We start from the raw sequence: 16,277 nt of genomic DNA on the forward strand, positions 1-16,277 counted from the left end.
TTTTCCATCTGGATATAGAACAAAAATGGCTGTGGCTGTTCTAACAGATGCTTATTACCAAGAGAAAGACAAGAGAAATAAAATCTTCCTGATATTCCTGTATGTATGATACTGTTGACCATGGTATCTTAATGGTCTAACTATCTACCATGTTTAATATAATTTACCATGTTGTTTTATCAGAAGATTTGGTTAGTAGGAACCACTTTAAAATATTTCCACTCCACTTTTCCACCATTATTAAAGGTATTGAGACACATCATCTAAACCTCCTAGGAGTTTTCCCAAGGAGTCTAGCAAGGCTTTTCTTCCCTTTTCTTTGTGTTATTTTGTATCTATATGAAGGCTCATTCACAGATCAGAAACATGTTACCAATATGTTGATCAGAATCCTTTCCTGTAATTTGGAGTTGGGTAAATTCAGTATTTCTAAATGGTCCAAGCAGTAAAGAATTGGAAACGGTACTAGATGTGGAAGAACAATCTAAAGCTAAATATGGGCAAAATAGGAATTCCAGGAATAGGATTTTAGGATTCAGGAAACATAAACGTTCTGGTTAGGGATGTGCCATATTTTTCGCACTATAAGACACACCTGACCATAAGATGCACCTAGGTTTAGAGGAGGAAAACAAGAAAAAAAAATATTCTCAATCAAATGGTGTACTAATATATTTAATAAAATATAGCAGAATAATATATCAGCCATGTAAAGTGAACAGCAGTATTAAAAACCATCATCACTGTCATTAAGGTTCAAGCAGTCTTCTACTTTTCTGGAAACCCCTTCTTGCATAAAGACTTTAAATGGTTTGTTGATGGAAACGTCAAGAGTAGCAACTGGCTGGTAAAACCCCCAGGAATTACAGCGAGATGAGTTTTCACTTCTTTAAATCTTTTTTTTGTAGTTTTGCTACAAAATTGATTGGTGGTATTCTGGGAGGCTGATCCAACTGCAGAGCTGCTGCTGCCGTTCACCACTGCTGCCTGTCACTGCTGCCGCACCAACCCACTCCCCCCAGGTGTAGCAAACCATTGTGGCCCAGTCTGTGATGCAATATTTTCTCCATAAGACGAATAGACATTTCCAACCACTTTTGGAGGCAAAAAAAGTGTGTCTTTTTTTTTCTTATGGAGTGAAAAATACGGTACTTAGACAATAGAGAGACATTAGATCCAGGATCAAATCTAATAAAAAATGCAATCCAAATTGGTTAAGTTAATTATTACAGCAATTCTGGAATTTTCAATTCTTGAAAAGTGCTATTGTATTTCCTCTCAGCTGACTTTTTAAAAGGCTAAACATAACTAGATCATTCATTCTCTTTTTGATGATAATTTTCTAATCTGCTGATCATCCTTGTTGTGGATTCATCCTTGAATAATCTCTGTGGCTGTTCCAATTTCTCTGAATTCTTCTTGTAGCAGGGCCTCCAAAACTGGATATAGTAATTGAAATGGGGCATGACCAACAATTACTTCCTGTGATTTGTAAATTATTATGTTGATGCAGTCCAAAACTTCATTTGCCTTTCTGGCAGTCATATTATGCTGATGGCTCATATTCAGTTTGCAATCAATTGCTATTCTGAGAATTTTTTCTCAAGTGTCATTACCAACCACATATCCCCACCTCCATCTTCTATATCCATACATTTAATTTCTGTTCCCTAAGTAAGTGACTTCTCTATTAATTTTTATTTTGTTATTTTCAGTGCTGTTCTGCATCATACCAAGATAGTTTTGAATGTTCTTTCCCTCTTCTAGGATATTAGATATCTCACTATAGGGAGTCATCATAATGACCTTGGAGAAAGTGCAGCAACAATAGACCGAGAAGCATGCATTAAGATCAGGGAGATGAGAAAATATTTAATACTTAATATTAACTCTTTTAAATTTTTCTTGTTTTTTTAAGAAGCTTTATTTTACTCTATTTTTCTAAGTCACCCAGAGATGTTAATTAAGTTCAAAGCATAAACATTTTCTAAATTTAAAAAAAAATAATAGACATTTATTAGACTTATTTTTTTGGCTGATCAATTTGCTTATTTGTATCAATTGCCATTGTTTATATAGATCCAGTAAATTAAACTGTGGATTTAACTGACCAAATCTCTATTACTATTCAATCTGTAGAGTCTGAGGATATGAAGAGAATTCTTAAATAGCTCCCCATATGCCACTATTCTGCCTGCCAGCCCTGGAATGCAGCTGTCTTCTCCAGTTGAATCTAAGGCCTTCTCAGAAAAAATACTAAATCTATTAATCCTTAGTCATGAAACTGTAATTTTATTTATTTATTATTTACAATAATCTTTTCTTACTGGTCTTGCCTCTTCCTCAGTAGCTGCTTAAGCCCTACAACATTCTGATCTGAAAGGATGGGAAAAATATCTTGAGCAAAAATGTATTTCCTTTATTTCCACTAGAATGTGGAAATGTGTTTATGGATGAAAAAAGTGATGTATTTGAGTTCAACTCTATTACTGATATTATCCAATACAGATAATCCTTGAGTTATGACAGTTCACTTAGTGACCTTTTGAAGTTACGTGATAATACCCCCAAGTTTGGGAATTTATGACAAACTCCCAAAATTACAAATGTTGCAGCATCATGGCAGTAGCCCCCCCTTATGAATGACCATAGAGGCACTGCAACATTCACCCTATCCCCTCCCCCCACAACTACTTCTCCCTTCCCATCCTGCCATGTTAGACTCACCTTGCAAAGTTCTGTCTCCTCACTGCTGCAGTTTCTTTGAGGGAGAGGAGAGGGAGGATGATTTTGCTCCCAGCGTCCGAGCAAATGCTTTTCGCGCTGAGAGTGAAATGATCTGGGGACCATGATCTTGCGCAACTTCAGGCACCCATTTGTGTTTGCAGAGAATTGGTGCCTGAAGTCACGCAAGTTCATGGCCCCCAGAACATTGCAGTCTTGGCGTGAAAAGCATTTGCAAGCCAATCAGACGCTAGGAGCAAAATCATGTTGCTTCTAGAGTCCAGTTGACTTGCAAATGCTTTTCATGCTGGGAATGAAATGTTCTGGGAGCCGTGATCTCGCACAACTTCAGGTACTTATACGCTTTGCAGAGAATGGGTGCCTGAAGTCATGTTAGATCATGCCCCCCTGAACATTTCACTTTTGGCACGGAAAGCATTTTAAGCCAACTGGACGCTGAGAATGAAATTGTCCTGCTCACCTTTCTCTCAAAGGCAAAGAAACAGCAGCAGAGAGGATACAGATCTTTGCAAGGTAAGTGAGTCTGGCACAGCAGGATGGGAGGGGGAAAGTATGAGATATCTCAGTGGGTTGGGGTGGCTTTGGGTAGCCTGTTCCATCACAAGGCCTCCATGGCCTTCCCCATCCTGAGATACCTCATGCATTTAACAACCCACACATTCAATTAGCAAATGTGTCATGCCTCCATCTGAGTCTGAATCTGTGGCGGAAGGTGAGTTGGAACAAGAACTGACAGTGAGAGGGCAGCTCCTTTGGCCTTGGAGGAAATTGGGGAAAGGCAGAGTCAGCAAGGCTGTTCGGAATTAGTAAGGCCTGCAGGCAGGGAGGAGAGACAGAACTCAAACGAGGAGCAAGAACCACCCCCTCCTAATGCAAGGACTTGGAGAGTGCAAAGAAGGTGTGATCAGTGCAGATGGAGCAGGCCACACACGAGGAGAGTTTCCCACCCAGCTTCACCAGGCACACCTGGGGAATGAGACTTAAGGAGATGCTGTGGGGAGGGGCATCTGTCGGGAACAAACACTAAGTTCCTGAAGTGTTGTGTGCCAACGTTTGAACTTGCCAAGAGTCCTTACATTCCTTGTTGGCATTCTTTTGCTCCCTGAATTCCTTGCTTGGCTCTTGTTTTGCCAAATACATTTGGGATTTATTGCCGAGCAGCCTTGATGCAGACAGCGCTGGGCTGGACTAATTGCAGCCAGAGCCTACTTGAGGTTTTTGTCTGGTTTTTTTTTCACTCGGCTCTGGGACTTGCCAGAAACGTGGGAGCGTTTGGGGAGTTTTGGAGCAATAAAGGGGCAGTTTGAACTGCCAGCTGTTTGTGTTATCTCTATGCTGTGCCCTGGGTCATCTCAGAATGCATGGGCGAAAGCAGGGAGTGATCACGTTCAAGTTATGTGATTTACTCCTATGATCTTGGAGTTACGAATGTAATTGGCAGGCTCCATTACATTCGTAACTTGAAGATTACCTGACTACAATAATCAAAATAACTTTCATAGTTAAGGAGTTATTTTTCTTAAGATCAACAGAAGCATCCATAATTTCAATGGAGTTTCAGTAGTTTTCAGTTTGTTTTGTTTTAACTTGTTTAACTGTTTATTCCTATGGTCAACAACAAAAACAAAAAAAGATGAAACTAAAACATTCACATATCACTATCAGTCAGGAGCCAGAATCCAAAGCACTGTACAAATAACTTTATATAACCTAAAAGGATGTATGTTTAAGCTTATATGAGAACAAATTTGTGAGGATTTGAATCAAAGAAAATTCAAAAATGAAAGTTGCACTTTGACAAGGCTGACTGCTCACTGTATTTTGTAGCCAATAAAACTAAAGTGTTGCTTACCTGTTGTCAGATGGCAGTAATGAAAGCAGAGCCAAAGCTGAAAGCTTTCTTCTCTCTGGCTGTGTTATATTATCCATGCGATCAACCCACATTTCAATTATGTGACCAAGGAGATGGTCTGGCTAGAGAAAAACAAAGTAAAAATCTCATTCATAAACAAGATAAACAACCTAGCTATTTGCAATACAATGAAAAAAATACAATTTTATATTTTAAAAAGTTTTTGTTATTCTGCCAACAGAATAACCAACTAGCTTGGATTCCAAAATACAAAACAATAATTTTGAACACTATAAATAAAACTTGCATACGGCTGGGGACAAAACTATGTATGGCATATATGAAAATAAATTACATAAGAAATCTAAATTCAAAATAAAAATGTGTCAACATACATTTCATGAAGTATATATTTTTGAAGCTACATATTACCATAATCCCTTCTAAAATTATTTTCGAAATCTCTTAAAAGAAAAGCCTGATATCTGATGCTATTTCTTTAATCATAATTGCTAAGCAGGATTTATCTTCTAAATGATCCTTGCTGAATAAAATGAATTTCCCTGGATAGAAACATTAAATAAATTAACTAGTTCATTATTATTTAATGACTAAACATTTCACAGAAAATGACTGCTTTGAGATATTTTTTTTAATATATTCAATTAATTTAAGCCCACTAGGAAACTGGAAAAATGTGATATTTTTTGAAAAGGTGGATATTTAATAGATAGATGGCCACGTATAACTGAATGAAAATTTGAGGCACAATAAACAAATTACTTCATAAGTAATTACTTATGAACATATAAAAGAAGGAATACAGATATCAATATTAGTAGCAAATGGAAGGCCCCAAAACATAGTAAAATTATAAAAGAAATTCAGATAACAATAGCAAATATAAAGGAAATATATACTGATATATATTTCATACTGATATGAACTACAGAAATGATAACATAGAAGAAGTAATAACAACAGAATTAGTAAAGGTCAGCACAGAAAAAACCTATAAATTGACCTTCCTGATGATAATTAAAAGAGAAAATTATAGCAGTACCAGTAGAAAGACAAAGACTGCCATCATCAAAAGTGCGCCCAAGAAACACCTGGCATCTATAATGAAGATATGTAAATAGTATGCTTGCAAGGGTATATTGAACCAACCAATCAGTTTGCCTACAGTACAGAAGTGTAGTTAAGAAGATCTGGATGTTGAATTTAGAAACCAAAAGCAAAATCGCACTTAATCCCAAAGTGGAAGATCAGATTGGAAACCAAGATTTCATTACCACATAGTTGGATCATCAAATATTTGGAAACAACTGGTGTCCGTAAAATCATTTCACTGTTTATAGAAAAAAATAATGAAACAGTGAAAGACAGAATTAGTCTTGGATAAAAAGAGGATGATTTTTAAGAAAGGTGTGTGTTGGCTGATTATGTAAACAATAGTCAAGAACAAGCATTTATGCAATTAAAAATTGGAACTTACTAAATGTAAAGGAAAAACAAAGTAAATATCAAAAATAATGTAGTAAAAACACAAAAAGAATGCTGGCAAGAAAAAATATTACATTGTCAATTTCTACCAAAGACCTGGCAGAAAGGGAATAAAGATAAAATGGTTTACAACGATAAAAATAGCTTACAACATTAAAAACATTGGATCGATTTTGGCTATCAAGGAGCAAGTTACTTGAACTAATACAATCAAGAGCATTATTGAAAAATCACCAAATGATTCAAAGTTCAGATTTGTGCAAAGAAGCAGAAGAAACAGTAGATCAGTTCATGCAAGATCACAAAAATTAATTATGACATAATACAGTTGTTAAAATGATTTACTGGAACATCTGTAAAAATTATTTATATTAATGAAAAATTAATGCAAGATTTTTTAAATGAGACATTGAAGTTGTTCATTAAGAAATCATCTGATTATCTCTTTTGGAAGTCCCAGAAGAAGAAGAAGCCTTAGCCTTGGTCGGATTGCGTATGGAAACAACCTTGACCCGTTTTGAACCCAAATGCTCAGATTTATGCACCTTGGGAGGACTGGACTCATATTCTATGTCTGAGGACAGGGCAGAATCAGTCATGATTGTCCTGTAGAAATAAGGTATTGGTAAAACCTGGGCCAAGTAGGTCAAAGCCACTAGTCAATTTGATAAACAACCCTTTCCCGGGAACAGTTGCAAACACTATACTTTTAGTCCCGGCAGCTGGAGCACAGATCCAACTATAGCGCGCATGAGGCAAACCTGTCCTTCCTCGCTGTTGTGTCGGGTCTCCGCAGAATTATCAAAGTCAGAAGACAGGCAGGAACTCGGCATGGGGAAAGGCAGGAACCTCCAAAGGCCACACCACTTCGCAAAGAAGCTCAGCTTCACAATTAAAGTCCCAGCCTGTGGCAGTATAGCAAGGCGCGAGGCGTTAACAGCCTCCAAATTTGCTGCTGTGGCTGACACAGATTCAAAATGGCGGGCGCGAGTGTGAAAACCGCTCTTCAGCACCGCCACGGTCTGCTAAAATATCCAAAATGGCACAAAGGCTAAAAACATCGCCTTCCCAGCGCTGCGAAGCAAGTTCCTGGACGAGAGTTTGCCAATGTTCGGCTGGCAGTGACTCCAGAGCCGCTGTTGAGGATAGGACTGCGGGGGTGGTGGCAGTTGTGCCGGCAAGCCGGGAAACCAGCTCACCACCAGCGGCAATTAGAATTACACGGAGCTGCCCCGAAGGGAACAGACCTCTGGAAAGCTGCTCCATGTTAAATCCTGGGCGGTGGAAGCGACCTGGAGCCCCAGGCACGCTAAACACACCGCCAGCAACTGAGGGGACTGCTGTAAAGCCCCTGTAAATCCACGTTGCGCAGCCCTTCCTGTAAAGTCCAAATCAATCAAGTCCAATTAATCCAAATAAATAAAAATAATATTAGTAATCCATAAAAAAAGACCAGCAGAAATAAACAATTAGGAAAACTGACAATGTCAGAGAAATGCAACTCAAGTCTCTTCAGCTAGAGTGAAAAGACTGAAGAGCAGGAGCAGAGGGCTAGACCAACGGAAAAGTTTGCACTCAATCTCTAGCAAAAGAGGAAGTGAATACCCATGCGTGGATTGTCAGAGCAACAAAGGTGGAAAATGGGATGGAGGGAATCAGGGAACAGCTAGAACTCCAACTACTGTGATGGTAATTTTTTTAAAAAATGTGCTGATTCAGCTCCTCACTAGCTTCCTCTGGCCCTAAATAAATAGATAATGAGCTAAGAAGTCATGCTATCCAAGATCTACACCATGCCTTTTTTATAGATTGAATGAAAAGCCACTGAATAATGTCAAAGTCAAAAATCATCTGAAAAGGTATATATACGCATACAAACACAATCACAAAATTATTAAAAGAATTATTATAGTTGTAATATCTAATATAAATTAAACTTAAAAAAAGAATAAAAAGTGCAAAGTGCAAAAGAAAAAAAGAGAAGGTAATGTATCATATTTATGACTAAGGCAACAAACATTTAAAAAGTGACCAAAAAAAAAAAAGAAAAAAATGAATCAGTGAAGATAATAAATTGATCTGCTCAAAACTGCTCTAACTTCAATTAACAAGCTAAATATTAGCTCAAATGCACTATACTGGAAAAAAAAAAAGACTTCCAGTGCCAAGAAAAAAATTGCGCTGACAGGGATAATTTAAATGTTGGTCAATATATGTCTTTCATACACAAAAAGCATAAAATATAAATCACTTACTTCTTGGTTAAACTCACAAGCCATCTGGTTTAGGAGCAATGAGAAAAAACTTTTATTTTGCAACAAGACTCTACCAATGACTCCCAGGTAAGTTGACATCTCAATTGGGCATCTCTGAAATATAAACAGTTCATTTTAGCTTTCCTATCAGTGAGAAAGTATGAACATGATAAAAGCATGCTGGACTGATTAAATAAGGGCATTCCACATGTCCTACTGCATTATTAATTTTGCAGCACTGTATATTTACTGTACACATTTGTAAGGTGCAACCATATGAGAAAACCTAAAATAAGTACTTATGAGAATATCAAGAAGAAATGAATTTTATTATTTCTCTGGCTCCCATCCTTTCCAAGGATTTACAATAACAATTCTATGAATGCCTGCTCAAAATAAATACCACTGAGTTCAATAAGTGAGCAAAGGAGCCAAAGATTTTACAACAATTCTTTAAAAACAAGTTTTTATACATTATAGTTATCTGTGAGTTGGAGGGATTTGCTTTAAAATGTGCTATTAACTAGAAACAAGTAGCTCATTGTTGTTATTCTCAATGGCAACACTCTTCAGTGCAAAGATTTTATGGAACAGTATTGTGAAGTGATACAAGTGGATGAAAAAGTGTTAAATGTTGTTATTGTAACACTTCCCATTATCAAATACCAGTTATTTGAAGTGAGAAAACTTTTTAAAAGATCTAGAAATGGCAATACACTAGTTCTATAAATTTGCACTACATATTTAACTCTGATTTTAAAAGTAATAAAAAAGTATTGTTATGATACCAGTATACAGAGCTGTTCTATAAACCACCATAAATACTAAAGCGACTTTGTCATAGTAATAGAAAAGTAAAGAAAAAAATTAAGTTAGCAGTAATTAACACTGAATATAAATTTATACATGAAGTATTTTTCAGTAGTTCCTCATTTTTTTAATTTTTAACTAAGGAACACATTATGGCTTACCTCCCCCTGTATAATTCCACGAACCACAGATGGCAAAAGAGATTGAAACATTTCAGGGCCCAGCACTGGATTCACTTTGAATACATTTTCTACAACCTAAAAGATATTAATCAAATTATTCAAATAGTCTCCTGTTTCAATCAACAGAGAAGAAAATGCTTAGTACACTATAATATATATGGTATAAAACAATACTGATACACTTGAGTTAAACTTGACTTCTGGTGACTAGATAAACATAACCATGCTGTATTCTTGGTAACACTACTAGAGGAATTTGCTATTACTTTCCTTGATCATTCTTTTCATTTCCCTGTCTAGCCTATAAATTCGGAATTCTCTAATGTTCTGTATTATGCTTTTGTTCATTTGAACATATTGATATTTTTTCAACAATTACGTTGAGCTTTGTCTCCTGTTCTCATTTACCAAGCTGAATGCTGTTACGTTAGAACCAAAAAAATCCGGCTTTTATTACAGCAATACTCATTTTTAATGCCTTAAACCAAAAGACGGATGGATTGAATGTCATTGGTTGATATATACTTTATGATCACTTCATGGGAAGCAATCCTCTCCCACAACAAATATAAAGATAAAAAAACAGACTGCTGAAATGATGTCAGTGAGGTTAACAAGTGGTGTGTGGCATTATTCAAACAAAATATTAAATTCAGGTAATGTTAAATGAAAACTTGTCTCTCCCTCAATTTTCAAAAGTGAAGACACAAAGATCTCCTTTTTAATAAAGAAAGATTCAAAAAAGATGTTTGACACAAATTCCTGAAAACTGCTTGCTGATATTCCCATGAATAATTTATCCAACGTTCAACTTATATGTATCTCTAGAATTCAGGATAAAACTTTAGTCAGAATTTTAAGAAATCTAAACAAAGCTATACTGTATATGCCAAACAATAGTATGTTCTGTATTACTTTTATTTTCCTGAAAAAGTTGAAAAAAATTACAACTTGGTAACAACAAAAACAGAACAGCTTCAGCAATAGTGAACAGCATGAAGCTGTTTCTAAAATGTCATCAATGCCCTGTATATATTTTATGAAGAGAGGGGTTTTTAAATGATAGTTAATCTAAGATATATAATTAAAATCTTCTAGATTTTTGATTTCTTATTAAAAATGCCAACTTCCTGAAAAGCAAGCTTGTCTACAAGGTTTGCTTTTATATATTCCAGGGGTATCAAACTCACGTCATCATGGCTGCGTCATGTAATGTATCAGGACTTTCCCCCCCTTCACTAAACTCGATGTGGGCATGGCCAGCACGTGACACATCTGGCCCATGGGACGGGAGTTTAAAAGCCCTGATATACTCTCTTCATCTCTTTGCTTTTGGGTCTTAAGCTCTTTCTATTCCTCAATTGCACATTTGTTTCTCTGGAATTTTCTTCAAAAGTTCCACTCCACAATAAATCTTTTTCTACTACCTTGATTTTGAAATTAAATTGTTTCAGTATACAAACTATTTCAAACTATCATATATTATTTTGAAGGACAAGATATAAATGGTAAAGTACTTTATTTATAAACCATATTTATTTAATAAATTTGATGGGAGTGAAGAAAGTGTAATATTCATCAGAAGTGTTCATTTATTTTCAATTTCACAGTCCAACAACGTTTAGGAGATTGTGTGTTTTGCTTTAGGCATGAAAGCCAAGTGGATGACTTTGGGTCAGTCATTCTCAGCCCAACCAATTTCATAGATTTGTTGTTGGGTGGAAAATAGGATGATGATTATGTATGTTTGCCACCTTGAGTTATTTATGAAAATAATAAAGGCAGGATATAAATATAATTTAGTAATAATAATTTAATTTGACTAAGAAGTAGAATTAATTGAGTAAGGAGTATCAACACATGTACCATTTTATAAAATCTGAAATGCTTATATATCTATGTTGAAATGCAAGCAATGACAAGTTTATAACTGCATTTAATTTAAAAATATTCTACACATTAGAACATCCCAACAATAAATTAGGGCATTTATTTACCTTCAGAACTTGAACTTGACCTTCAGTAGTTACATCTTTTAAGATCTCACAAAATGATCTGCAGAGATCAGATGAATAGATCTGGAATAAAAATTAACATATCAATTTGCTTATAAAAATTATTGTAAGTCATGACATACTAATTGTCAAAGATGTGCATTTATTAAATCAATAATTATAATTGTAATATAATTTTATAGTAGCTGAAGCTGTTTTTTCTTCTAGCGCTAATATCCAACATAATCTTATAATATAATGTTTACTTTCATTAGCTTTAGAGGATTATTTTTAAACTGTTTCTCCTCCAACATTTCTTTGCCTGTAACAGGTGGATACAATAAAATTAGGCTTATGCATTGCTGCATATGAACTCACTGAAGGACAATTCATTAATTATCTCTTCAATTGCATCCCTCTATGCCAATTGGTTATTGCTAGAACACAATGATTTCCAGAAACAACTTTTCCAAAAAGGCAAAAGGCCCAGGGAAGAAGGACATAAAATTCATAGTCAACTGAATTCTAATTTGTCTCATCTATTCTAATAAAGCTAACAGGACAGGCAATGAGGCATATAGAAGCAACAGTAAGATAGTAAGAAGTTCTATTATAATTATTAAAATGACTTTAATTCAGCTTTTACATTGGAGGAAGGTGAGTACATGTGACTGTCATTAGTACTTACAGTAAATTGCATACAAAAATGAAGTAGATTAAAAGCCTTATATTTCACTTGTAATCTTGCTAAATAGTTTATGAACCCATTCAACCATAAAACCGGTGGTCATTATGAACTGCTATGATATTTTGAAAAGCCAATGATGCCAATACATTTAACTGACTCTTAGACACAGTGTTCTATAATAAAAGGAAGAAACAAATCCAAATACTAAGGATGCTGCAACTGAAGGTACAGAGACCTTAATAATAAAAATTCCACTTTCAAGTTAACTATAGTAATAATACAAAAAAGGATATTCACTGACTGGAATAATCAGTGCCCAGAAATTTAATTATATAATTGATGGAACTGTGCATGTTCCCCTTTTCTACTTTGTTTTTTAAATTACACGCGTACCTCAAGTCTGTATTCAAAATGCATCTACAGATAATCTTTCTAAGGCTTGTAAGAAGCTGTGATGAGGTCTGTCATAACTTTAATGGTTGCTAAGAAACCAGTCATAAGTCAAGGACTACTTTTATTTTGAATAAAGAACTGTCAAGGGAAGCAGATGCAATAAAACAATTTTGATCACATTTGATTTGCTCTCCAATATATAGGATTGGAGGAATACGGTGGCTCAGTGGATAAGATCTGAGCTTGTCGATCGAAAGGTGGTCAGTTCAGTGGTTTGAATCCCTAGTGCCGCGTAACGGGGTGAGTTCCTGTTATTTGTCCCAGCTTCTGCCAATCTAGCAATTCGAAAGCACGTAAAAAATGCAAGTAGAAAAATAGGGACCACCTTTGGTGGGAAGGTAACAGTGTTCCGTGTGCCTTTGGCATTTTGTCATGCTAGCCACATGACCATGGAGACCATGGACCATGGAGACCATGGACAGTGCTGGCTCTTCGGCTTTGAAACGGAGATGAGCACTGCCCCCTAGAGTCAGAAATGACTAGCACATATGTGCGAGGGGAACCTTTACCTTTATATAGGACTGGCTACAGATCTGCTAAATAAGCCATTTAGTCATGCAAAATACAGCTGTAAAAAAAAAGTTGCTGCTGCAATTAACCATCAAAGGGTAGAATTTGGGGAAGATAGGAGTTGGCTATCATAAGGGATAAAGTGACATCTATTCTCTATCATATTTTTATAATAAAAGATTGCCCAATGTTATTTCTCATCTTGTTCCCATAAAGCACACAATAAAAAAGTAGAGCTAATTAATTACGAACTAACTAAAGAGCCGAGATGGCGCAGTGGTTAGAGTACAGTATTGCAGGCTACTTCAGCTGATTGTTAGCTGCAGTTCAGCAGTTCAAATCTCACCAGGCTCAAGGTTGACTCTGCCTTCCATCCTTCCAAGGTGGGTAAAATGGGAACCCAGATTGTTGGGGGCAAGATGCTGACTCTGTAAACCGCTTAGAGAGGGCTATAAAAGCACTATGAAGCAGTATATAAGTCTAAGTGCTATTGCAATTGCTAATTATTCATAGAATGGACAAAAGTTTAACTCAAGAAAATTCAAGCTTCATGAAATACATAATATTGAATTTGATTTGAATTTGATACATACCTGAAGAAATTCAGATGAAGATAAAAAAAGATAAGCATTGATGATCTTAAAGCAAATTCGGAGGTTTTCTGAACTTAATTCTAGAAAATGAGCATCAGATGATTTTAGCTGCAGTTTAATACCACTTAAGTAAACACAATTTTAGGTAATATTCTGTAATATAGGTAGTCCTTAACTTACAACCACAATTGAGCCCAAAATTTCTGTTGCTAAGTGAGTTTGTTAAATGAGTTTTGCCCCATTTTACAACCTTTCTTGTCACAGTTATTAAATGAATCACTGCAACTGTTAAATTAATAACATGGTTATTAAGTGAATCTGGCTTTCCAATTGACTTTTCTTGTCAGAAGGTCACAAAAGGTGATTATGTGACCCCGGGAGACTGCAACCATTATAAATATGGTTCAGTTGTCAAGCATCTGAATTTTGATCATGTGACCATGGGGTTGCTTCAATGGCTATAAGTGTGAAATATGGTCATACGTCACTTTTTTCAGTGCTTTTCAGTTCAGCGTAACTTTGAATGGTCACTAAATGAACTATTTTAAGTCAAGGATTATCTGTATAACCATTATATTCTTATAAATTATTCTAAAATCATCTACATATGCACAATTTATACTATCTGGAAATTACTCAGAAAACAGTGGTTTTAATTACTAATTAGTGATTATTGGAATACTATTACAGTGTCATTAGAAGAACAGTGGAACCTTTATGTATGCATGTATAATTTATTCAAACGTTTAGAAGATAAATTAAAAAAAATACATGTTAAAAAGGTCAAATATATACATTCTGAAACAAAAGTCTCCAAAATATTTTTATTTAATATTTTTATGATAAGTGAAGAGATCACAGCTCAATAATGCTTATAAAACAAGTGATCACTTTTAAGATAACTTATAAGTTATCCATCTGGTAAATATAAATACAAAAACAATAAATATACCACTGTTATCTTTCCCCTTGATGCTATCTATGTAGTTAATGGAGTATTTATTGTACAATTAGAACTTTGCAATAGAGGCAATGGAACATGCAAGATACATGTTAAACAGAATTCTTTAAATTTTTAGAAGGATTGTTTACCTCTCAGATAACTGCAATATCTTATATCAGTCTTTAGCCATTATATCAGTCTTTTTTCATTTAGATAAGTAAAAAAAACCTATTTTGTATAGAAAAAAATATTATAGAATTTTTGAATCTGAATAGATTAAATTCAAATATTGATATCTTACCAAGAAGAGCTGACATGTTCTGGAATATTCGTAACAGCTCTGGAGTTAGGCAAGGACTATTCTCTAATGTTACTAACCTAGAGAGACAAACAAAATAACATTAAATAATAAAATCTTTCCTAGAAACTAAAGTATATCATTAAAAATGAAGTTTTCTTGTCACAGTAGTTTGAACAGTGTTTAAGTTCATATAATTATGCAGTAAGGATGTGAATAGATAAAAAGCAGTGAGAGATACTTTTTTAAGTAATTTGGTAACATATTACTTTATACTTAAAAAACAACTATAGGTAGTCCTTGAATTGTTACAATGGCACTGAATGAATGTAGTTAAGACTAGTCCTTGAACCTCTGTGATGTGATGGCAATCTGGGTGCTTGGCAACCATTTGAACTCACAACTGCTTGCCAAGCGCCCTGTGATCACATGATCACCATCTGCAACCTTCCATGCTGGCTTCCCACAAATTCAAAGGGAAGTTTGAAGGGAAGAGTAAAGTTGCAATGCTCTTCTCTACCCACATACCCCCCTCCAGCCACTCTGCACTCATATCATGCCAGCCACTTATGCATGACTGCACACCCTCCCTGGTCCTCTTACAACTTCCACCTATCCCCTCACTGCTTTCATCACTCAGCAGCAGCAACTACTTACCTCAGCAGCTTGCAACTTCCTGCTGGCTTCCCCATTGACTGGCAAGAAGATGGCAGGAAGTGGCCTCATCTAACAAGCATGAGATTCAGTTAACAACAGCAGTTGCAAGACTATAGAAATTGCTTTTGTAAGAGATGTGATAATGTTTTAAGACTGCATTGATTAGTTATACAAATTCTGGGACCAGTTGTAAAACAAGATATAGATAGATAGATAGATAGTAGCACTGAAGAGAGAAATTAATATTAGAATGAGATGCAGAAACTATAGAAGGTAAAGGTATTTCTATAGTTTCTGTCTCTCCTTCTAATTAGTTCCTTCTCTTCGTTGCTATCATATACATTTTAAGAAAACTATGAGACCTTATACCTGTATATCAATTTACAAAAACAGATAGTATTAGTAGCTTAATTTTTAGAAGCTTTAATTTTTCCCTTAACTGATCTCAGGCAACTATCTCCCTAACTTTAAATGTTAAAGCCATATCCAGAAGAATTGATAGTTCAATAGCCACTACTCCACGTGATACAAGTTATTATATAAAAATGGGAATTGTATTATTCTATGAGATAAAGGCTAAATAATTCCTCACAAATAATTTATTTTTTCTTAAAGAATATGCTATAAATTATTTGGATGCATTTTCAATTTGAATTTCTATATAAAAATGTCCACTAGAAAAATGACCAGACCAGAGTTTAATTATACAACTATTATCTATTATACTTCAAAATCAATATTTTCATCCCTGTAATCCTCTGGAAGAGAATGCCAAAATATTGCAACATTTA

The 16,277-nt window shown here is 35.2% G+C and overlaps 1 protein-coding gene across 1 annotated transcript in view; it reads right to left on the reverse strand.

Moving 5' to 3' along the window:
- IPO11 (importin 11) overlaps window positions 1-16,277 on the reverse strand; it is a 66,289-nt gene that overhangs the window by 11,437 nt on the left and 38,575 nt on the right. The window contains exons 22-27 of the mRNA XM_070935864.1: window positions 14,833-14,909; window positions 13,589-13,668; window positions 11,348-11,428; window positions 9,330-9,425; window positions 8,359-8,472; window positions 4,598-4,719 (exon numbers count right to left, since the gene is read on the reverse strand). Of these exons, the coding sequence (XP_070791965.1) occupies window positions 4,598-4,719; window positions 8,359-8,472; window positions 9,330-9,425; window positions 11,348-11,428; window positions 13,589-13,668; window positions 14,833-14,909 (570 nt within the window). The remainder of the gene's footprint in view (window positions 1-4,597; window positions 4,720-8,358; window positions 8,473-9,329; window positions 9,426-11,347; window positions 11,429-13,588; window positions 13,669-14,832; window positions 14,910-16,277) is intronic.

This window comes from Pituophis catenifer, unplaced genomic scaffold (assembly GCF_029215685.1).
Source record: "Pituophis catenifer annectens isolate HBS135680 unplaced genomic scaffold, rPitCat1.0.hap2 SCAF_2, whole genome shotgun sequence".
In the NCBI taxonomy this organism is placed as follows: domain Eukaryota; kingdom Metazoa; phylum Chordata; class Lepidosauria; order Squamata; family Colubridae; genus Pituophis; species Pituophis catenifer.